Below are 24,404 nucleotides of genomic sequence, written 5' to 3' on the forward strand. Positions count from 1 at the left end.
AGAGAGAGAGAGATGAGAGAGAGAGAGAGAGGAGAGAGAGAGGAGAGAGAGAGAGAAATCTACAGAGAGAAATGTGTGTTTGTGATATGTTTGTGCATGTCTATGCGTGCGTGCGTGCGTGCGTGCGTGCGTGCGTGCGTGCGTGCGTGCGTGCGTGCGTGCGTGTTGAAAAAGGCCAACATCTGCACTGCTCTGGATCCTGCAGCTCTGGAATGTTAAAACACTGATAAGCCTGACAGAGTTCTGCCTGCACTAACAAGGAGCTCTCGAATTTTGGACACATACATCACCCCCCCCCCCCCCCCACACACACACACACACACACACACACACACACACACACAGCAGAATCTGTGCCAGCGTGTCACTAACTTAGCTCCTTCGGGCCTCCCTACCCCCCACTCACCCACAGACTGCCCCTCTGTAGGGTAAAGGCCAAGACAGGAACCCTGTGGTGACCATGCAGCGTGCAGAGATAATCTGACCGTGCCACAAGGAACAGCGGCAGGAATGAATTCCTCCATCTCCACCTCTAAAGTTGATTTCATCTGATGCACCATTCAGCACCTACTACAACTCGGGAAGACAGGAGTAGATAGACCAGGGATTCCCAAAATGTGGTAGGTGTACCACCGGTGGTACGCAAGCTTCCACTAGGGGGTACGCAAGATGAAAAAGGCAATGTCAGAAAGGTGTTAAAAATGTTGCACATTTTGATTTTGTTATTTGTCATCATGTAGGGCAACTAATTAAACATGATGCCTGGAATGTGTCAATAGCATGTGTTATGTTTTTATGTGTAGGGTGGTGGGGGTACGCGAGCAGAGTCAGGATGTACTGTAGGTGGTGGTACGCAGGGGGAAAAAGGTTTGGGAACCGCTAAGAAAGACCATTCTTGCATTATTCTTAAAGCTGGAAATCCTACAAACATTTGACATCTGATATATATCTGATATATAACATTTGATATATTTGATACAAACACGATTGCTATCTGTTCAATAGACAATGCTGAATGTTGATCTTCTACATAGGTAATCTGTGGAATTTTTTATGGTTCATGATTAAATAAAGCATAAGAATCGTATTTGTGGTTCATAGGTAATCAAATGTATGGTTCATGATTAAATAAAGGATCAGCCAGGCGTATCTTACCTGTACAGGATTAAAGTTCCCTGTACCTTGATTAAAGTTAATAATTAAGGAAAGATAAATGCAATCTCATGTTTATTCTGCCAAGCCTTTGGCTTTGCAATAACCAGGGGCAGAAAACTATGGCTCATGCAGGAACGCACGTCCAACATTGGGATTCAGTCCAATGACACTGAAGACACCAAATCCTAGCCTGGAGATTGCTCAGATGACTGAACGTGTGGAACACAGACACGGACACACACACACACACGGACACACACACAGCTGATGGTCTGGTTACCATTTTAGCTGTGAAGTATTTATAGGCCTGCAGACCACTGGCAACGCTATCACCACGAGACAGGGTACTGGTTTTATATCTGTGTGAGTGTGTGAGTGTGTTACCGCACACATAAACTACAGGTATGCATTGTTTTTTCCTCTTAGCAAAGACGTTCTCACATTCTTCAGTCTTCTAGGAGTTAAGTTGACAGCAGATCTGACAAGGCTTCTAAAGATGTAAAAGTCTGACCAGAGGGCTCACGTCCAGAGACTGTTACATTTTAAAGGGTAGAGCTACTCCTCACCCCCCACCAAAACTCATTAGGGGGATAAAGTCACACCCCAGTTACCGTAATCTCGTTAATTTGGGCTATACTTGGGCCTCTTACGTGATAGCTAATCCAGCCCGGGACTATTGGGATGCCCTTAAACTAGGCTCTGATTTGGTGCCACACAGCAACCACGAAATCATTCCCCACACAGTTACCATAACACAAAACCACTTTGTGGGTAGGTCTTGGCCAAACATACCCAGCTAACAGCAAAGTGTAGGGTATTGTGGGTATTCGGAAGCCATAACCTTGGGATGTCCTCTACCAGTAGTCTTGGAGACTGGCTGGCTTGCCAAACTGGGTTAATTTCAGACACAGCACTCACTGCCAAGTTCACTCAGTAATGAAGGAAACTACACTACCCCTAACCTTATTGAGGCCTCTTGACCTTTGGATGGAAGTTCACCCAGTGACATGTGAGACTATACTACCCAGCCTAAATAAAGTCACCTTTATGTCTGTGTTTAAGCTACAAGACAATTAATGAAGCTATGCCACTCAACAGTTATACCACCTCCCAGAGTTCATGTTAACTCAGTGACATCCAACCAACACTCAATCTAAAAGACGCCAACAGTCATTCATCTGAATGAATGTTTGACCTTCAATCACTAGGATACTCTTCTGAGGCCCGAGTTAGCAGGAAGGCCTTGTTGCATGTCTATTTGAATGTGCGTGTGTTCTCTCCTCACCTTGACACTCTTCTTCTCCTCGGAACCCTCTGTGAGCAGGAAGGACTCATTGCCATCAGTGCCTTCGACCCGGAGGAAGCAGTTGGTGGTGTGACCTATCCCCGAGGGGAGCACCTTATCCCACAGCATGGCGTTTATCACTGAACTCTTACCATTGCTCGTCCTGACACACATACACACACACACACACACACACATATTAATACCTTGTCTCACAATATGGGATTTACAACATTACCGTTACTGGTCTTGAAAGACACATATATAAACAGTAATATGCATGATATGCAGAACACACACAAATTCCATATTCTCAGACACACAAGCACATTAATAAAAGTGCACAAACACGTGCGTCATGATGACAGCCAGCTGTGCTGCTATATTGCCAGCTAAGCCAGTTAAAACCTTCATCTCTAAACTGCTGACTTCTATGCCAGTAAGCACACCCCCCACCCCTACAGTCTCTATGGAGAGGGCAGACGTGCGACGGCATGCTGACCTGCCAAAGAAGGTGACCTTCATGTGCCTGCGGGCCAGCACCTCCCCGATGCCCGCCACCTTGGACAGGTAACCCCGCACCTCTGCCACCTGCTCCTCTGTAGTGACCGGGTCCAGCTCCTCATTTTTGTACGTCTCTGTTTCAAACACCCACACAGATGCAGATGCATACACACACACACAAAAAGAAATAAATAAACATTATATTATATTATATTATATTATATTATATATGTTACACATTATACATCTGGTTGTGCCTACGCTGTTCCTTCTTTTCTGTATGCGTGTGTTTTTTAAGGGAAGAGGGGAGGGCCAACACTGTCCTCAACCCACTTAGCTTATTGACTTAAAAAATCTAATACCCATTATGGCTGCTTCTGGACACAAGGTCAGTGTGGCTGCTCTACGTGCCCTTCCGCGTTCACAGGCACGGCAGCTGTTCACCACTGCTTGACTTGTGGCCTGCCTGCAGTGACAGACCGGTGGACAGGACATTAGCCTGCACACGGCCTGAGAGAGTTAACCCAACGCTACACCAATCGGACTCATTTTTGAGGCGTTTTCACAATCAGATTTGGTAATCAAATTCAGTTTGACAGTACAGTACAGTCATGAGAAGGACAGATAAACACAAATGTCGTTCCCAATAACAATTCAGTATGCAGCCTTTACAGCACACTGGCAAATGCATGGTCACAAGACACCAGTTAGCATGCTAATTACCAACTGGGCTACTCTGTTAAGAGTTCTGAATGCCTTTTAGGGAGCTAGCTCGCTAGGTTTATAAAGGCTCCTTTCTGCAGTTTCAACTTTGCAGACCAGCCACAGGCCATCTGTGTGGGTCTGTCTAAAGCTAAATTCACTTTTTTTTTTTTTACATCAAAAGCTAGTCAGCCAGACAGTAGCACCGCTCTGGATTATACTCAGTCGACCTGACAGCCATGCACTTGGGGAGCGAACATGTGCCTCACATTAAAGAGACAGGAGTGGGAGACAGAGGAAGAGGGAGGGGGGGGGGGGGGAGGGGGGGGGGATGGGGAGAGGGAGAGGGGGCGGGAGAGAAAATAACAAGCAAGAAAGAGAAAGAGAAGGTAAAACAAAAGGGGGAAGAGGGAATACTAAATGACATTGAGGTTCATATGACAGATCAGCTGACGGACAGAGAGGCCTCATGTGAAAGAGGGGACACCAAAGACAGAGCGAGAAAAAAAAAAAAAGAGAACTGCAGAACTACACAAGAGAGGGGGAACATTCCACCAAATTCCACAAGCGGAGTGGCCTACAATGTGCCCATGTGACCATTGGCTCCACCCACCATCCAAGAAGGCGGAGCTCTCTTTGATGTAGGCTCCCAGCTGCTCGAAGATGCCATTGATCTTCTTCTTTGCCGTCACGAAGTGCTTGAGCGGCGACGCGTTCACCTCAGCCATTAATCTCTTGTCCTTCTTGCCAATAGCGTTGCTGTTCGGTCGGGTGAAAACCAAAGACATTGCACTGTGGGCGGAAAACACACAGAGACAAGAGCATTAGAAAGATTAACGTTCACATGGTCAGTGATGAGGCCAAGACAGAATGACCTGGGTACTCGTTACGTATGATACCCACAGGAACAACACATCCATCACCATAGAAACCCACAACCAATGATTCCTACATGTGGCTGCTCCTTCCTGGAGGATAATAAGTAACTACACAAAAGAACGTGCACACACACACACACACACACACACACACCCACACACCTTATTGTGTCTCCTGGGGAACTACAGGAAAGGCCACAAACCCAGAGTGGGGCAGAAACAAGAGCACACATGTTGAGCAGAACAGAAGGTGGAAGTGACTCAGGCCCAAAGACACAGGCCCAAAAATGCCCTAAAATAACTGCTTGTGAAGCTGAGTCACCGCACAAGAGTGTGACCGAGCTCTAATGTCTGGAATGTCAGGGGGAGGGGGAGCGGTAGGTGGGGGACTCGCCCTTTAGGGTCAGAGAGTTCCATGACAAAGAGCTGCTTCCTTCAGGCTCTCTTCTCACACACTGCACGGGACTTGAGGCACAGGCTAGTAGTGTGGACCTAAACATGAGATAATCTTCTCTAGAGAGGAGGATTGTGGTTCTTCATGTCAAAGACGTTATCCCAGATACCCAGACAGCCTACACTAGCAGCAGATGACGAGCTGTTTAAGCAGGTTGAGGTGTGATACACTGCCTGTCATGCTGCCTAGATGTCTGTAAATCTAAATCTATAATAAATATATGATGCCTACCGCCACACATAAATATTCTATGTTTAATTTAATTTAATTTAAATTAAATATAAGATCAAATCCTTGCATTGCCATTGAGCTGCGCTTTTTATGCCTTTCCTTGCCCCGCTCTCTCTCGTAGCCCGCTGCCCCTCCTCTGCATGTGCATTTAACAAAATATTCACGATTGTTGAAGGATTGTTGTTGCCACATAGAAGCATTGCATAGAAGACGTCTGGCTAAATTGCTATTAAATCCGCTTAGCATCGATTCGTGACCATGCTGCGCTAATTTGTTCAAAACTGCTGCATTGAAGTTAACTCTGCTAAGATCTTATCACAACATAGTAGGCTACATTGAAGAGACTAAACTAAGTTAAGTTATGCAATCAAGCAGTATCTCAAAGCTAACGTTAGAATACTGTTTGGATGTCGAATTTAGCATGCTTAGCCTACTTACAGCTGCATGTCAATTTCGTTGAAGGTCTCATTTTATTGACTCTGACACTGAATGTTTGCAAAATCCCAATGTAAATGGAAAAGTGTTTTCCAAAATTCAAAAGTGCTTGTCCCAAGGAGAAGTACGAACCTTTATTTTAACTATGTAGAAAACGTTATGAATTGCATCCACACATCAGCAGCCTTTAAACTGTGTTACAATTGCAATTCGCAAGGGTTCCCTCAAGTGACAGGCACTCAATTAGACCTATACACTACCAAGACCCCCCCCCCCCCGTTGTCCAAGTCAGCTACCGCCACAAATTGAATCCAATTCTGTGGGAAATACTGCTTCAGCAAACATTGTGGTGCTCAGCTAGTCAACAGCAACATAGCTAGTCAACCACTGGACACCGCTATATAAAGTACCTGGGTTAGGACCACCTTGTGTGTCTACTGATCCTGTTTGACCGCATAGACTAGGATATGTAGTCTCTGTGGGTCTAGAAGACAGGCTTCTCTGTGGTGCTTCCACACAACAAACAAGATATTAACAATAATCTGGATCACAGTGTTTAATAAGGATAAACATCCACTGACATTGATGGTGATGGATCATTTGGTCTTCTATAACCCGGAAGGGTTCTGTTTTAAATTCCTGTGAGCATATTGCGCACAAAGGCATAGGCCCATGCTTTCTTTGCCTGGTTGGTCTCTTTCCGTTTTGATGAGTGTGAAACTGAACTTCAGGTCTCAAACTGAACTACAGCTGAGAACAAAGCCTATTGTACCAACACAACCCAACACCCCAGCTCACCCAATGACCCCCAGCAGCCATCACTCCCACAGTGACAGATGGCTTGGAAAAGCAAAACAAACATCACTCTGGCCTAGTTTCTGGGGCCACCCAAACATGAGAGATATGAAGCATGAAGATAAATATTAGTCACAACATAACTCACCCCACCCGTTTGCAGCAGACATGGTTACCATGAACCGAAGGCTACTGTCAGTTTTTACTACTGTTGGACTTTCCCATTTGCTAGTTACTAAACTACCAGAGAGACATCAAAGTCTGTTAAAACCCATCTCACAACCTCAACCTCTACATTATAAAAATCAACAAAAAAAAAGTAACAGAAACACAAACACAGAGGTACTGTACCGCTTTTTGGGGGGGGGGCATATGCCATTTCATGTGACATGCCAAAAGTGCTGCATCACCCAAAAAACAGCTGAAGAATGTAAACAAAGGCCACCGAGCAGAGGCCTACCAGTGGGGCAGGTCCACAACAGACCAAGGCCTGTTCTAGATCCAGCCCGTTGTTGGCACTTTGAGGCTTTGGTGGCTGCTATGGCTCATGAGGTATGAAGGCGATGGTCGTGTGGGCACAGTGACAGCAAACTTTTTTTTTTTTAGCCACCAAGGATTCGGCCAGCTCCTAGAGGTGGACAAATATCTCAGAAATCTGGTCTATTATCTGTGCTAGTGATGTTTATTCTGGAGTAGGCTAAGCCTCAGGCTTTCTTGCTGAGCTCAACCGGACGGTACAGAACCACAGGTTAGGCAGAGAGGGTCTACCCCGATTACCACAACCTGCTAAACTATCAGGCAATCTGCAACGTGAGGATATACTGCCTGACTCCACCAGTGTGTGCATCTTTGATTTCACTTCTAGTTTCTATACCACCAGCATGTTTCATGGCCTATGACCGGACAATCATAGTTATTAAACAGCCTAGCCTCTAAACTAACATAGTCAAGAAAATGAACACTTTGAAAATAAGCACAAGAACAAAGAAAGTGCATGAGTATTACAAATGAACCATAGGACTGCATAATAGTAAAAAAAAAAAAAACTTATAAATATGTATATATATATATATATATATATATATATATATATATATATATATATATATATATATATTATATAATATAATGTGCAGTGGTCTCTGAGTTCACCGTAAGTTATCCAAGACACAAAACGCAAAAGTTGCATTCTTACTCTTTGATCTTATACTTAAATCAGTGTGTAATCATCTTTAGCTTCGTACACACAGCTGGGGATCCGATTCACCTATTGACCTTCGCTAGTCGCCTCAAAAGTTGCGGGCGTTTCACATCGCCAACAGTTGTCTCCTGTAATCGTCAAATTTCACTAAAATTCCATTATCTCTAGTCATTGGTCTCTTCCTGTCTGAATGAGGCTTTAGAAGTCTGATAGATTCCCATACAGTTGCACTGTTTTTGGTCAGCAGCATGAAGATGAGGAGAACTGTTAGAAATCAGAAGGGACGACCGTACAGAAACTACAGTGGATGGTCAACTGGAGCCACTATAACTGGTTTGTCTGTGTGTGTGTGGTGCTGGGAGTGATAGAGTAGATTACCAAACAGCCATTGCTGTGCAAATGGGCATATACTTAAGCCTTTAGGGTACTGACCAGATGGATGTGCAGTCTGTCAGAGCCTCCCCCAACCTCCACACGAACACACACACCAGCATACGCGTGGTCTCTCGCACACGCGCACACACACACACCTCTGACTAACAGAAATGCAGGGGTGTCCGGTGTCTATATCTCCATTGTGACCTCAAAAATAACCCAATCAAAAGTGCACCACAGGAGTATGGGCAGTTGCTTAGCAATGTGACTGTATACACAGTAGAGACTGACGGATGAATTTAACTAGAGGGGACAGGCCAGCGGCAGCCAAAATGTGTGCAGACAAGACGAGACCAACTGTATGAGACAGGGGTCACCTTCAGAGGTGTGTGTGTGTCAAATGAAGAGAGAGAGGGACAAATATAGTATACGTGTGTAGAAAAATCAAGTGAAGTAAAAACTCTCCCTCTTTCTATCTGTCTGATCTATCTGTCTATCTATCTATCTATCTATCTATCTATCTATCTAAGAGAGATGTGCCTCTCTGGTCAGCGGAGATGTAAGGTAACCGTTTAGCTGAAGGTTTCTTTCCTTTGCCTGGTATCTGGCAGGCCATGATCTCAATATCTTTCTACCATATGTCTCAACACTCACACCTGCCATCTTAGGATCTGCGGGCCAAGCCTCATTCCAGGTTGGGCTAAGAGATAACTATCCAGTCAACAAAGGTCTTTCAAGGGAATACCACTACGATGTTGCCTCATCCTGCAAACAGAGCATGAGCTCATTTCTTACCTAATCATTCCATGTTAATGTTTTGGTTCTTGGCAGACACTTTTGTTCAAAGTTACTTACAAGGACATCAATAAACATTGCAAACCATTACCGTGTACAGTTTAAAGTAGTTATATAGCCCACATAGAAAATAAAATAAAAAAATAAACAATATTAGTAATAGACTATGTATGACATTACAAAGAATATGTGAGGATCGTAATACGGACATGAACATCCCATCAGGACAGAAGCTTTGTAGGTTGTTCCAAATGTTGGAGGAAACTCCCTAATATACTGGCCTGCTGAAAATCCCGGCACGCTGACAACCCCCCACCCGACAAATGTCCCGCACTGGCGGCAAAGTACAGGATAAAAGTTACCCAAATGGCAATCTTTGCGGTGCTAAACCCACACATTAACCTCTGCTGATGCAAAGAAAAGAAGTTTAGCGACACCGGCGCATCGATTTTGGCACAAAGTGTGCTCTCTACTGGGTTATCCAGCGTTCATCATGAAACTGGCTCACTATGCTGCTTGACGTATTTGGTATTTCATGTAACGAAATAAATAGATATAAATAATATGCAAGTCTTTTTCGCAAGGTCCTATGAAGGACGCTGCTAGGTTACATGGCATTTCGATGGTTTTCAAGCCCGGCATCCTGACGCTTCTCATCTCAACACCGACCGCATGCATGTCATTGTCCTGAAAAGAACTACGATAGCTCTATTCAGGCAAACCAATTCGCTTCCCAAAACACGAAAAACACGTGCGATTTGTAATCATGTGTCGGTGACGATGAGCTTAGCTGAAAGGGCTTACCTTGATGTTCAGTGACACTCTTAAAGGAAGAAAAGAGTTGTTTTATCGGGCCTCCACGCACTTCACTTCTCGTGACCGTTCACCTACATTCCCAGAGGCAGACTGCCCACTAACCTGTGAAGTCTCTTAGCTTAGACTATCAGTTTAAAGCGCCATGGTAAATCAATCTGTTAAACCGATAGCTCGCGTTAAGCTTTCAAACGAAGCCACGGTCAAACGGGCGACTTGAATGGTTTTAATGAACAAGCCGAGAGAGCACTGGCTACGATGTCGACACGTCCAGCAACACGTTGAAACTCCCATACGACGTTCTTATCAGTATCCCATTTTGGAGGCCCTACCCCCTCACAGACGCTAATGAAACCTAGCATCAACAGTGAAGAGTTAACATGCTACTCCTCCCGCCTCGCTGCTAACAAGTGAAACAAGCTGTGGGTTGAGGCTGCATGGAACCCGGTCGGTCTGGCAGAGAGGTTGGCTACAGTGAATCCGTTGGATTTGCACAGTCAAGCTCAATTCATTATGTAATACCGAGGAGGATATAAAGTCCTGGCGTGAACCTCCACGGCATTGGCAAGGGCAGATCTGTTGCGGTTGCAATCCTAGAAGAGACTAGCATGGTCAGTCGTAACGTAATACTCCCCCGCCTGTATGTGCAGACATGTTCAGCAAATCGTTTAAACATTTAATTGTAATATCATAACGTTGTTATGTGCAATTCCCATTATTTATAAATGACCATGATTTTCTAACAGTTGTATCATAAATTACAATCTCCGCACTTAAGTGAATCTTCAGACTAGACAGCTAACGTTAGACACGTTAGAAGCTAGCTTCCAAAACATTGGAATTCAGCATCGCTAGACATTCTCTGCTATAACTTACCAGAGCCCGTTTACTTACTAAACAATCAGACTGGCTAGCTAGCCAGTTAGCTGCTCTCGGCTAATTAAGGTCAGCACTAAGAAATTATTCAAAATATACAGTTCCAGGACATATTGGGTTCAGACAACACATATATTCACTAAAGTAGCTGGCTGGCTGACAAACTGAACGTTGCATGTCACAATCTCATGTGGTTTCGAAACTAATGGTAACGTTATCTTTGCTTTGAACAGATGTGTAAGCTAATAGGTCTAGCTAACTTGGCTAGCTACTTACCAAGAAAGGGGGTGATATTACTCAAACTCTTCTTGCATCTTGACCGTGACAGTCGGAATCAGACTCGTATCCTTCGTAGTAAGATATTAGGAGCGACAAATGAGTATCATAGCGAAAGTAAGAATGGGCGAGGCAGCTTGCTAGTAGTTAACGTAGTTATTCACTGACAATCAGCCCGCAATAACCTAACGTCAGCTAGCAAGGAAGCTGTTAACTTCACACTAACAACAAACGTTAGCAAGACATTGAACAGTTACCCAATGTCCACAGAAATGGCCAGATATACCAAATACGTTAGTCGACCGTACACACATTTACTGTATAATATAGGTAGTAATTAATTGCCCAGAAACGCCATGATGCTTGAATCTTTCTTTATCATACCTCACTGGTCACTGTCTCCGTTACTATTATACGTCATTTTCAAGCGCCAGTACGCCTCTACAATCTTTGTTTCCTAGGCAATTGATTTTTATTTTGGGCGTTAGAGAAAATCATCTAAAGCTCAACGTGGTGGTTACTGACATGGATAATCTATTCATGTCAACACAGCAGGTTTAATGGTGCACACTGGCTGCTGCACAGTGAGTGATGTCAGAGCCCGTTTAGACATTCTCTGGTGATGTGTTTAGGTTTGTATGTAGCCTGCTGCTCCTGCCCCTGTCCTTCAATGCAGGTGGTCTGCATGGAAGTGTTATGTAGGCTAGGCTACATCAGACGTGAGAGGCCCAGTGTTTTTTAGGATTTTATCATACAGCTGAATAGGACATACTACCACAGTGCCACTGTGCGCTTGATTTAATCGTCTGACTTGTTTTCGATTGTTCAAGTTCAACTCTCAACTTAGACTATCAAACAGTGGTCATGCAATGTGCTTAGGCTAGGCCTATTGTATGAAGATCAACTAATGATGACAATAAGAAATATATAAACAGCACTACAAAGATAAAATAATGTAGCAAATATATATAACAAATATAGCCTAATAAACAAGAACACACCAAGAACATACATAAAACTAAATAGAAAAATAAAATTAAATTAAAAAAAAAATAGCCTAAACGGTCAGTGAGAAACAATCATTTTATAATTTTCATACCAAAAGTCAACAGATTAACCAAAGGCAGTGGAAAATGCCTGATGTAGGCCTAGTTTTTCCATTTCTTTTTAAATAGGCCTACAAGCTACTGTTGGGGCAGAGCTGAACCCTTTGGGAGCTGCTTTGAGCAGTGGGCAGCATAATGTCTAAATGCCATTTCACTCTGTCCAGATCTGAATCTGGGCACTATATCTGATTAGCTGCAATATATCTAAAATCCCAACCAGGTTTATATTGAGCAAACATGTCTACAATATTTTGGGCCCAGACATTTAAGTTTCTTATAGCCTAGACCCGTGTTTCCCAAAGTGTGGGCCGCCAAGGTATTGCGAGTGGGCCGCGGGAGGTAGCCTACTTTTTAAAATTATTTTACATTTTGTAATTAAGGTTGAAATACTGTAGCCTAAAAGTTAATGATTAAATAGTTCAAATTCAAAAGTAGCAAGAGATATTTGAATTAACTATTCTTCAAACTGACGCTCATTTGACGTTGATATGGAACATATTTGATGGGGGTCATCATTGACGGATTATGTAACACTAAACTAAAGTGGGTTATAATCATCAGTTTCAATCATTCTTCTTAGTTCCCAAACAGAACTATTTCAGTCTTGTCTTTATTTAATTGTAAAGTATTTGTTGTTTTACAATATTATTATATGACCTCTCTGATGTAATTAAAATTGCAGCAGCAGGCTAACATGGTGGTGCATTTTGATATTGTAAACATTATCGAGGAAGAGTGAAACGCAGTTTGCAGTAAAGCTACTAATTATTGGGTAAATTTGGGAGCCCCCTCTGTCCTTTGGTGCCCTATGCAGTGTGTGATGTGCGTGATGGAAGCGGCGGCACTGAGCCCACTGAATTTCCATATGACCAGTACAATAAAGAGTTCACATATTTCAGTTAATGAAACAGCTACCATAAAAGACACACAAAGAATGTTTGCATTCTGTCTGTTTGCATTGTGTTTTCAAGAGCTTATGCTGCATTCCTGACACCTCGGAAGTCAGATTTGTCCTAGTTGGATTCTCCCAATTTCATTCCAGACGAACTTGGAAGTTGGGACATTGGAACGCCACTTGAAATCGGAGATCCCACTTCTAAACTCGGGGTAAGTCAATCTACCCCAACTTCAAAGTTGGAACTGAAGTCCGACCTCTGACATCCGAGTTGTATGGAATGCAGCATTACAAGTAGGCTGGAAAGCCTTGCTTTTCAAGGCTTCAACATTTCTTTCGTGAGCTTATAAACTATCTTTGTTACAGCCGTCATTTTCTCACATGCCAATTTGCAATAACAATCAGATACGAATTTTAACAATGTCAACACAATAGTCTCTTTAAATGTGTGCACCAATAGAGCTTTTATGATTCACAATCTTTAGTCCTATTCAAATTCCAGTCAAATAGGAGTTGAACAGCATGGCATCTAAAACTGCACTGGAACAGTTTCATAATGAAATCAAAAGTGCAAAGGAGCATGCAAATTATATAAGATTAGATTAAATTCATCTTTATCGTCATTGTGCAGAGTACAAGTACAGAGACAACGAAATGCCGTTTGCGTCTAACCAGAAGTGGGAAAAAGTAGAAATCTTGTGAATCATTAAAGGAATGATACAACCATTGGATGAATGTTGAACCGAGAAACAGACAAACTCATCATCAGTTGTATGAAGACCATGAAGGCTTCAGTAATGGCTATTCCCTTACTTCTTGCGCTGGCAGGTACGTTGCTCTCATTCATGGCAGAGGAGTCATTTTCTGAAGTAACGTATTTGACTGGAGCATTTATGTTTGGCTCTTATCACATCAACTAGATGGGTAGCCTACTGCATAGATAGATAGATAGATAGATAGATAGATAGATACTTTATTGATCCCCAAGGGGAAATTCAAGATGGTGGGAAGAGGAGTTCAATGCAATGTATGTTTTGCGACATGCCTTAAATGTCAAAGTAGAAGCAAAAATGTGTTGCTAAACCTGTTTTAGATTAGATTAGATTAGATTCAACTTTATTGTCATTGTGCAGAGTACAAGTACACAGACAACGAAACATTAATCAGTTATTCCTACGGGTTTCCTATGGGTTACTGTAAACCTAGGCATGTTGAAAAATCAAGATGACCATCTTGTCGGACAATCTGAAGTAAACTGTACCTGTAATTTTAAGGATAGGCTATGAGAGTGAGCACACACACTCATTCACTCACACACAGACAAGGCAGACCAACAGAACGAACCAATTGAGATGCATTTCGCCCCCTGGTGGAAGGTGAGGGTAGGGTAATTAAATTGTAAATGCATGAACCACAGAAGTGCTTCTGTGTGTCTAGATTCCCTTTTTAGAGATACACTACCCTCTCCAAATTTCCATGTGGAACATATATGAGGACATAAAACAATATTTATTTCATTAAATAAATAATATTAGACATACAATGTTTTTTTTTTTATTTCAGATCAACATCAATGAACCAAAATAACATTATATAATTCAAATATTCAAATGAATTGGGCTTTTTAGATGACAGGAAAAGTGTCAGTTATATTATATTCATACATAACTAATTAAATTGAGTTCACAGGTCCTTTGTGGTTGATTATAGAAAGTTATTAATTCAAAATTCGACACAAATGTCTAAATCATGCTAATGTTGTAGTTGTACTAACTCAAATATATTTATATGTGTATACCATGCCCTGTATGAAGAAATAACTCTTGACACGAGTAGGTTGTGCTCTGGGGTCCTACCTGAAGAGAGGAATCGGATGGGATTGCCAAGACCAACAAGGCTTGCATCGTGGTTCTGACAACCCCCAGGGACGACAAAGGACACTGTGGGGGCTCTCTGCTCAGCTCTGAGTGGATCATCACGGCTCGTCACTGTGATAAGATGTAAGATTCCAAATGTTTTCCTTTAAATTCCTGCTTATACTGGCTTTTACAGGTACAGTACATACTATCACTACCCTCACATATCCCCTAAAACAATGTTTTTCATTGTTTCTTTCTTGTTTCTGACACTATCCAATAGAAACCTGGAGGCCATAGTTGGAAAGCACCCCACTGGGGAAGGCCTTACTATAAGTATTCAAGATGGGGATAAGTACAAGTTTATAAACAAGAGTCAAGGCCTAGAACATGATCTTATGTTGATATAAATAGACAATAAAGACACAAATGACCTCATCACAATACCCTTGCCTAAAGAAAACTGTGCAACTCCACCTCTTTACACCACAGTTGACATTGTTGGCTGGATGACTGCAACTGTAGGCCGTTACACAGAGAAAAAAAGTAAGTTTTAACTCATTAGTTCCTTCATTGGGATACTGGAAAGCATTCAACTAAACACGTTCTCCACTCCATAGATATCTACCATGCAAACAAACTGCAGTGTGGAAATTTGACTGTTGTTGAATGCCATTCCCCAAGTTGCCCATATCTTCAGGACTACCAATATCAGCATCTTCTCTGTGCTATAGGCACAAATACAAAATGTGATAGCTGTCATGTAAGTTTCCACACATTTCTAGCAAAAGAACAATAATGTTTGCTCAAATAATAATTTAAGGTGGATGTTATTAGTACAATTAACTAACATGTGAATTCATTAACATAATTAATTGATAGGACACTGAACTAACCTCTTCATCTCTCTACCTCTGTCTTTTTGTAATGCTCTCTCTTTATTTGACCCAGGGGGACTCCGGTTCTAGTCTGATAAGTGGAGGAAAGCTTCATGGAGTTCTGGTCATGTCTGATGATTATTTTTGTGGTGACACTGTTGACTTCATGGACATCTGCCACACCGAATACAGAAAGTGGATCTTCACCACCACTAGACTGTAGGCGCAGAAACCCAACACATACTTTCCTACAACAGTATGTGATAATAAAGAGAGGGCAGATGTCCCTAAAAGTCCCCCGAGTTCTGACGCCTCCATCACCTTTGTGTCTTATGACTCAGAGGTTAAAACATTTAGTCTGTTCAAGCAGTAAACAGAAGCATACAATGTATTTATTCATGGGGTGGGCAGTAGAGATTGACAGGAAGTGAATGGGAGAGAGAGATGGGAGTAGGGACTTGAATGTGGTGAACGCTGTCGCTTACGCCACAGCTGTTTTTAACCACAGTGGTGGACAGGAGTTGTCTGGACAGGAGTTGTCTCTGCCCACCTGTAGCTCAACTCATTGAGTTATCAGTCTGGGAACACTCAATGGCTTTGTCTCAAAACACATACTTGCACACTTCAAATACTTAGTTTAAGTATAAAGTGCAGATAACGCAAAAACTCAGTGCACTGAAAGTACCCGAATGACGGTCTAATAACGCTCAAAAAGTTCCGCAGTGGAGTTTCCTCAGACCATTTTTCACGAAGTGAATGGGGTTTGACGACACTAATCTAGGGCAGGACCATCTGTTGAGGCTGAGCTATCAAACTTCTGAGGGATGGAAATCATTGATGACACTCTTTGGTCATATAAACTTACAAAAAGTAAGGAAATTTGTGTTTGGTAGATTATTTCTCCACGGTAACAATTTATATAAAATAAATCTTATACCGTTCAAAAGCCTGTTTAGTACCCTTTCAAATGGTACCCCATTTGTAAGGAACATGCACTTGTGTGATAAGCAGCAGCGCTGAGTATGTGGGTTCCACCCATGAAAAATTTGCCAAATCTTCTCTGCCATTGCCAAACAGGTTATTTTGCTGTTGCTATTTGACACTTGTTTTGAGCTTCTGGTACCCACAGGTGCTGCCAATCAAGTGCTTGATTGGCACCTGATTGGCAGCACCTGTGAGCATGCATGGGCCCTACTACTGTAAGTACAGCTACTGTTAGTAAGTGTCTGCTCCAAGAGTCAGCATGCCACGTTTGACTGATCTGGATATGGCCCTTGCGATAGGAAGCTGGTGTTTCACAAAACCAAGTTGCGGCATTATTTGGAGTGAGCCCTAGTACCATCTCCAAACTGAAGGCCAAATCTGTCTTCTACAGATTTTCAGTCAAGGTTTGCAGGACAATATGGCTGACAACTCTCTGCCCAGACAATCCGGAACAGATTGCATGCAGCCAATCTCCGGTCTCATAGGGCAGCCAGGAGTCTTGCCATGATTGCCCTTCACCATCAGGCCCGTTTGCACTGGTGGCGGCAACACGTGCACTGGAACCTGAACATGTGGAGGAATATTATGTTCAGTGATGAGTCCAGATTTGTGGACTCATGGGATGGGGCTCGATGGTGTTTTATGCCCCCAACGTTGTCTTCCAGGCAGCGCTGCCACCGCTGACTTAAAGGCACCTAATCCTAAACCTAACCTTAACCCATGCCTAACCATAGTGCCTTCCAGGCAGCGCTGCCTTAAAGACAACGTTGGGGGCAAAAAACACCAAGAAACTAGCCTAGAAAATCCAGACCCTGATAATCTAGAAAGATTAAGGGTCTGGCAAAGAACAATGTAATGGCCCAACTCGAGGGGCGGCAACAAGCATGCATTTAAAAATCTCACTGCACGCAATTGGATAACACTAGACCATGTTTACTCTGAATTATTTCGGACTTCGACGCAATCGGATAACACTACGACCAATGTGTACTGTCCTCCAACGTTGCAGCGCTGTCTTCATCAGTTTAGCTGGTTTCCCGGAATGTTGGGGTAAAAGTAACGTGCATCATTGCTCTTTGCCAGAGTGTCTCGCAGAGACAATTCCATTGTGCTCTCGCGAGAACTCTGGATTTCCAGGGTACCAAGAAACTGGGATGGGATGCCATCCCACAGCAGTGTGTGAACAGGCTGGTGACCAGCAGGAGAAGGAGGTGTCAGGCTGTTGTGGCTGTATATGGTTCTTCCACACGCTACTGAGGCTCCTGTTTGTGAAATTAATAAATTGTTAAATTGCCAATATGTCTTTTTTCTTCAAACTTCAATCATCCAATCCATCAAACGAGTCAATGGCGGAATAAGCTGTTTGGCATTGACAGAGAAGATTTGGCAAATTTTTCATGGGCGCAACCCACATATTCAGCTCTGCTGCTCATCCCACAAGTGCATGTTCCGTACAAATGGGGCACCATTTAAAAGAGAACAGACTTTCCAACGGTATAAGATGTATTGCCAAAAAGAATTGTTACCACAGAGAAATAATCTACCAAACCTAAATTTCCTTACTTTTTAAGTTTATGTGCATGGCTATAAAATTACTGTAAATGAGTTAGTCTACAATTGTCATTTTCCCACAACTGTCACAGGCAGTCACTAAAAAAAGTGTCGCCAAAATGCAGAATTCTAGAGTTCATGTATGAACAACAGATTTGCACTTCTGGTTAGACGCAAACTGCTTTTCATTGTCTTTTTACTTTTTGTACTCTGCACAATGACAATAAAGTTGAATCTAATTTTCTAGGACCCAGTTCAATAACCTGTCCACTCCAAAACTCTACACTAGTATTAGGGTCGAATTTGTTAAATTCAAGTTCAAGTATTAGGCTATCCAAGAAGGTTTACAAAACCAATGGTTATCATGTGACAGTCTAAAAATATTAAGCCTATGCTCTGGGTCAAATTTGAGAGAAAAGAGAATATTAAAGAGTCTAGGTGGCTACTTAAACTTTAAACTAGCGCCTTACATTTAGCAGCATTTGCACAGACCGGAACTTCCTCACCTGACCCTTTAGAATTCATATCTAGCCTATGTACTTGGCCGAGTGTTGTAATGCAATGCAAACAATAAGGCGTCAACAAGCGAATGGATAACATTACCTTGTAGTCAGCTGATGTAAAGTCAGAATGTCAAAGATAAGCCTACAAATTGTTAGCGTTTTGTGTATTTTCTGCATTCTTAATGCTACTGTCTATGGTAAGACATCTTTTTTCCAATTATGTAGCTATGCCTAGTCAGTTATTTTGGGCATTTCAGTGATCGGCTAGCGGTGACAATCAAAAGTAGGACTCATTATGTGAGTTTGATCTGTTCAAGCAGTCAGATGATCCGCAAACAAACTCACGTTTACTGTATGTCTGGACAGCCGTAAAGTCAGCTGTTACAGATGTGAAAAACAGTTGGCTGGACATGGTAATTTTTGCAAAAGCAGAGCACAGCAGACGAGTCAACGTAGCCTCGCCTCGCCTGTAGCCTACAAAGTAATGATGTGATGTTGGATGAAATTGCCTACGTTTTGATTGGCATCTAAGCCTATAAACACTAAGGTTGTTAAGTTGTTGTATCGCTTTGATGTAGGCTAAATGTCTGAGTAAAATATAGTTCGTTAATACAGCAAAAAAGGTAATTTCAAAATAAGCTTTCGCAGGTAGGCAGTTGATACTTTTTGCTCATCACACAAAATCAAACAAAAAATAAATACTGAAAATAAGTGGTTTTCCACATGAAATTCCACATGCCATTTCCTTAGCTTGTAGACTAGGATATTATCAATAAAAAATAACCATAAGTAGTTTATATTTTCCACAGTTAGCTCATAAACATAAGGTGCATTTTTGTCTCGACTGTGTCTGTACCCATATGGAGTAGGGGAGACCGGGGCTGGTTGGAACAGGGGCAGGTTGAAACACTGTTAATATCCAGGCTACTAGAGGGAGCTGCAACAAAATTCCAACACTAAACTGACGGCCTTATTGAGTAGAGTAAACTCACGTATGTAACTGGTCTCCAGGTCATTAACCCTTTAGGTGAGAACAACTTTTTGATTTTGTAGTGTCAAAACTTAGAATATGCACCTCCCACTAAATACATCCTAGAAGGGTAATAGTTAGGGATATAAAAAAAATATTAATTATAATTGATTGCTAGGGGACTCATCTATAATTTAAAATGAAGTTTAAAAACCTGAGGTGACTGATATTAGTAGGCTAACAGCATTTGTGCAAAAAAGTTTGACCTAATGTGGGCGGGGCAGGTTGGCACACTGATTTTGGGGTTAGTTGGCACATACATTCCCTATGGCTATTTTGTGACAAATCTATAAACTTTGTATTTTACACATAAAAACATCATCAATCTTTATTTTAACATTGTTATTGTAATTACTGAACATAGTTTTACATTTGGAAGCATTTCAGACCTTTTTAAACATTAAAAAATCGGTAGGGACCAAATTGGTCTTGACGGTGAGCCCTATTGAAGAAAAACACACAGAAAATAAATCAGCAAAGCCCTACAGGCAGTGATATAGATGAGCACTTCAAACAAAAGCAAAAGGAGTACTGCAAAGGACTATAACATAGGTGTTCCAACCAACCCCGACTACATGTGCCAACCAACCCCGTGCATGGGGCAGGTTGGCACACGTGCACAACACCACTTTAATCATATATAACTCAAAACAAGTGATCATTTGTTGACATTGAATTTATACATTTTGTAGCCGAGATCCCAAGCTTTCAGTTAATCACAATTTGACCATTTCAACGCATTGTAAGACGGAGAAATATAACCGAGAGTGAAAAGTGTTCCAACCAGCCCCGGTCTCCCCTAGTTGAGACAGGCCTACCTAGAGACACCCATTTTTAAATAAGTATAGTTAACTAACTGTTCATTGCAAAATGTAATAAATAAAAAATAACAATTGGGCAAAGTGTTTTTATTTAAATTCATTCATTTAATTTAAATTAGTGTTGGTTGAAATGAATAAAACAGGAACAAAATATTTGACACGTGAACAGATTTGGCGAACAGTAGCCTACATGGGACAATGGAATGTTCAAGTAATAACTAGAGCTAACAATACATTGTGTCTCAACTGTACCCCGCTGACCACCTCACACATTTCTCTACATTTTGCAGTGACCTTACATGACACAATGTCATGAATGTTTATAAATCACAACATAATGTTTGTAATGATACCAGGTACGTTTAGCAGTCACATAAGGGTAATGAGTTATTCTATGTGGAAGGTACATGGTGAAGTGAAAATTTTACTTAAAAAAAAAAAAACGTTTGCCAATATTTTTGGCAATATCAGAGAAACCTGTGTTTTTAAAATTGTCCATGATAAAAGAGGACACTAATACACATAAGCATAGCAAAAATCACAACTTCGGATTGCTGCACACGTAAGATAAGGTGTATCAACTGTACACATGTCCCAACTCTACTCAGTCTACCCCTAATCAGGGTGTGAACTATTCATATGTTTTGTCATAGATGTATAAAGGATTGCTTCGATTACTTATTAAATCTTTGTTTTGACAGGTGCTCATTCATTGTTGGCTCATTCATGTATTGTCCCAACTCTACTCAGTCTACCCCTAATCAGGGTGTGAACTATTCATATGTTTTGTCATAGATGTATAAAGGATTGCTTCAATTACTTATTAAATCTTTGTTTTGACAGGTGCTCATTCATTGTTGGCCTTTGCCACATATATCAAAGGGCACACGCCTTTTCATGAATTCAGTGCTGTGCTGATGCTGGATGACATTCAGGTTGGGTACTATTCCTCCAAAGAACAAAAGCTTCTCTCAAGAGGACCCATGAATGAGGAAATACTTGAGCCCAGTGACCAGAAAAATGCCTTCACAGTATTTACTATGATGCATGAGCACATGAGAGTTAGAACACATAAACTGATGCATCACTATAATAGCACACATGGTAAACAAACTGACTAAGTATTGTTGTGATATTAAATATTCAAGGGTGCACTGGATGTGTTGGAGTAATTGTTGCCTGTATTGTTTGTATGTTTCCTGACTACCTCCATAGGGGTGCAGTTTCACCAGCGAATATTTGGCTGTGATTTACAAGCCAGGAACAGACCAGGGAGAATGGTGAGTAAGGAGTCTTTCAATGGAGACAGTGGAGATGAAAAGTACCTCAGCATTCCTGACCAGACCCTTCAGACTGAATTCAAATGGCCGGGAGCCTGGGACACCCTCCAGTCGGAGAGTTTCAAATGGGTCATTGCAGACTTTTACCAGCCTATCTGCATCAATGCACTTCATACATTTCTTGAGCAGAACAAAAGACGTGTGAGGAGAAAAGGTAATGTGATGTATTGAGAAGCCACATGATTAAAGCAACATTACACTGTGCCACTTATTTAGTATACGATTTTGTAAGCAACTAATTTTAGTATGGACCTTAAATTCCCTTTGAGTGTATACGGTCATGTGGAAGAGAGATTAATGAATACACAGGACACTCCAACTAGCCATCCAGGCTACTATGTGGTTACTATGTGTTTCTTCTGGACAGAACTAAACACCACACTCAAATGTAAGAAAAGCCGTTTACAGCATGAAATATTGACAAGACAATGTAAGGGCATGTTAGCAGGCTTTTAACTGCTGTTGTTCTTTACTATAATGGTGTCATACCACCCCCTTGAAGTGAAATTTTATCATTCAATTCTGTTATCACTCACGTTCCGTAATGTATCATGTGATCAGTCAAACCCAGAGTCAGGCTCTTCCAAAAGGCACTCCCAGACACTGGAGGGGCCAAAATCACCTGTTTGGCCACTGGTTTCTACCCCCGTCACATCAACCTGACCCTGCTCAGAGACGGCCAGTCTGTGTCTGATCACCAGATAACTGGGGGGGAGCTGCTACCTAATGGTGATGAGACGTACCAGATGAGGAAGAGCCTGGAGGTCAGCGCAGAGGAACTGCAGCAGCACCGTTACACCTGCACAGCTGAACACCTAGGCCTAGACAATAAGCTGGACATACCTTTAGGTAATGATTTTCATCAGACCCCGTCAGATTTAACTAAAGCAAGTGAGATTTTGCATACGCATTTATCTAAAAGACACTCGTAACATCAGGTTTGGGATTTGAACTTGGACCAACCATTTCTCAGGTGGCCATGCACCAGGGCCCTAAACTAATACGGTTATTTAGTTTTAGATTTATATTTTTTCTCCTATTTTTGTCCTAGTTCAGGAAATGCACTTTGTGACATTTTCTGATTTTATTATCCTAGATTATGAGCCTTTTCCAGGCGGAAAATATATTGTGATAGTGGTGGTGGTGTTGCTTGCATGTCTGATTGGATCCATCGTCGCCCTACTCATTTGTAGACGAAAATGTAAAGGTAGGTTATCAATCAAGAACTCATACTGTAAACTCCCTCACATCCTTTTTTGGTTTTGTTTACACTGTGAGAGCAAGGCAAATAGAAATGACCTGCCTTGAAACTGGCTAAGACCCACACAGTGCAGATGACTATTAGTAAGACAACAGTTTCTTCATGACTAAAAGAATCCATTCATCCTTTTTGTTACATTGTAGGTGATTGTTTTGTTTTGTTATTACCAAAGCTATACATTCAAGCCTAAAGGTGCATTACAATTATTAATCAATGTTTTATTGTCTGAACAAAATCAATATTATTTTGAACTACCCTATACATTGAAATTTAATTATGCTAATAATGAATTGAATTCTGTTAATAAAAAAATACAAGCATGAACTCAGGTTTTTTTCCCTGTAGTTGAGTTTTGTGAAAATGTGACTAAATCAGCTGTGAGCATCTCTGATTTCAGATGGAGAACAGAGGAAGGAGCAGAAGGAAGGGGAAGATGAAAGAACTCTTGTCAGGAGTCTGAGACAAGAGTCACATTTATTTTAAAGATACTTTATGCGCCAGTATGTGTATAATATATAGGCTCACGCTACTCATTTCAGTCACTTACGACTCCTGTTATCATACTGCATTTTGGAAATGCCGACCTCACAGTGCTCTGCAAGACAGCTGAGAAATAAATTCATATGCCAGATATCCAACTGGATCAGACCAGCGCTAACCCATTGATTATGACATCTTCTAATCAGGCGCTGTGAGCCTGCTCAAACTCTACGAGAAATCAGATGAAAATTTAATCCATTTCTTAAGTTTGACGGTCCAACTGATTCAGGGGTAAAAATGTATGAGATGCCTTTATCCCAAGCAGCATACTGAGGAACCCTGTAGTGGTTCAGTGGAATCACACCGAGGTCAAGCGCTTAGAAGGTGGCAACACTAAACACTGTACCACCGTGTGTGTGCATGTGTGTATTCACTCAAGCTGCTATAAGGTTGGTATATAAATCTGATATCAACATAACTCGTTTAACACACCATTATAGAAGAAGCTTTGTCAATCCAAGTGGCTATATCTACACCAAGTCTGAGAAGACAGTGACACTGCAGTGTAGCTTTATCTAACCTTTTCAATACTGCTGGTGCTCCCCAGTATGATCACTGGTTACATGTTTAGCTTTTAAAGGTTTAGCAATGTCTAATGTTAATGTTATCATGTCAGTCAGTCAAACAATAGCTGACACTGTCAAACATCGAAGCTGCTCGCTATCTAAACCAGTGGTTCTTAACTGGTCTGTCCTTGGAACCCACAATTTCCCATGCTCTAAGCAATGTTACGCGGTTTCTAAGCTAAAAACCTTTTTTGTCACATACAGCAAATATCACCTCACCATCCGCTAGCTGGCTGTGCCCTGCACTGTAAAAAATGCAGCCTCTGTGGACAGCCCAGGCTCCAAAAATGACAACAAA

General features: G+C 41.8%; 2 protein-coding genes and 1 long non-coding RNA gene across 11 annotated transcripts in view; 2 read left to right on the forward strand and 1 right to left on the reverse strand.

Annotated features, from left to right (window-relative positions):
• The window catches only part of mfn2 (mitofusin 2), a 28,545-nt gene extending 13,894 nt beyond the window's left edge, over window positions 1-14,651 (reverse strand). Inside the window, exons 1-4 of one of the 3 annotated variants that reach the window (XM_042097514.1) lie at window positions 14,633-14,651; window positions 4,260-4,438; window positions 2,943-3,078; window positions 2,441-2,603 (exon numbers count right to left, since the gene is read on the reverse strand). In XM_042097514.1, the coding sequence (XP_041953448.1) occupies window positions 2,441-2,603; window positions 2,943-3,078; window positions 4,260-4,434 (474 nt within the window). In that variant the 5' untranslated portion in view covers window positions 4,435-4,438; window positions 14,633-14,651. Of the gene's footprint in view, window positions 1-2,440; window positions 2,604-2,942; window positions 3,079-4,259; window positions 4,439-9,614; window positions 9,885-10,775; window positions 11,114-14,632 lie in introns of those variants that run through there. The other 2 variants (XM_042097513.1, XM_042097512.1) reach the window with 2 other exon arrangements.
• Window positions 10,014-15,809, forward strand: LOC121713149. Of its 6 annotated transcripts, none has more exons than XR_006032753.1 (6): window positions 10,014-10,234; window positions 12,853-13,604; window positions 14,613-14,776; window positions 14,916-15,178; window positions 15,253-15,395; window positions 15,584-15,809. It is a non-coding gene; the product is annotated as an uncharacterized LOC121713149 (long non-coding RNA). The 6 variants fall into 6 exon arrangements; XR_006032754.1 differs by having other exon boundaries at window positions 12,853-12,988; window positions 13,408-14,776; XR_006032755.1 differs by having other exon boundaries at window positions 12,853-12,988.
• Window positions 15,810-18,584: 2,775 nt separating this feature from the next.
• Window positions 18,585-24,294, forward strand: LOC121713053 (major histocompatibility complex class I-related gene protein-like). Of its 2 annotated transcripts, none has more exons than XM_042097322.1 (7): window positions 18,585-18,745; window positions 21,243-21,503; window positions 21,615-21,893; window positions 22,301-22,588; window positions 22,836-22,946; window positions 23,346-24,098; window positions 24,161-24,294. In XM_042097322.1, the coding sequence occupies exons 1-6, from the start codon at window positions 18,676-18,678 to the stop codon at window positions 23,435-23,437; spliced, it is 1,101 nt and encodes a 366-aa protein (XP_041953256.1). In that variant the 5' UTR covers window positions 18,585-18,675; the 3' UTR covers window positions 23,438-24,098; window positions 24,161-24,294. The 2 variants fall into 2 exon arrangements, with proteins under 2 accessions (XP_041953256.1, XP_041953257.1); XM_042097323.1 differs by having other exon boundaries at window positions 18,586-18,745; window positions 23,398-24,098.
• Window positions 24,295-24,404: the final 110 nt, after the last annotated feature.

This window comes from Alosa sapidissima, chromosome 7, assembly GCF_018492685.1.
Source record: "Alosa sapidissima isolate fAloSap1 chromosome 7, fAloSap1.pri, whole genome shotgun sequence".
NCBI lineage: Eukaryota > Metazoa > Chordata > Actinopteri > Clupeiformes > Clupeidae > Alosa > Alosa sapidissima.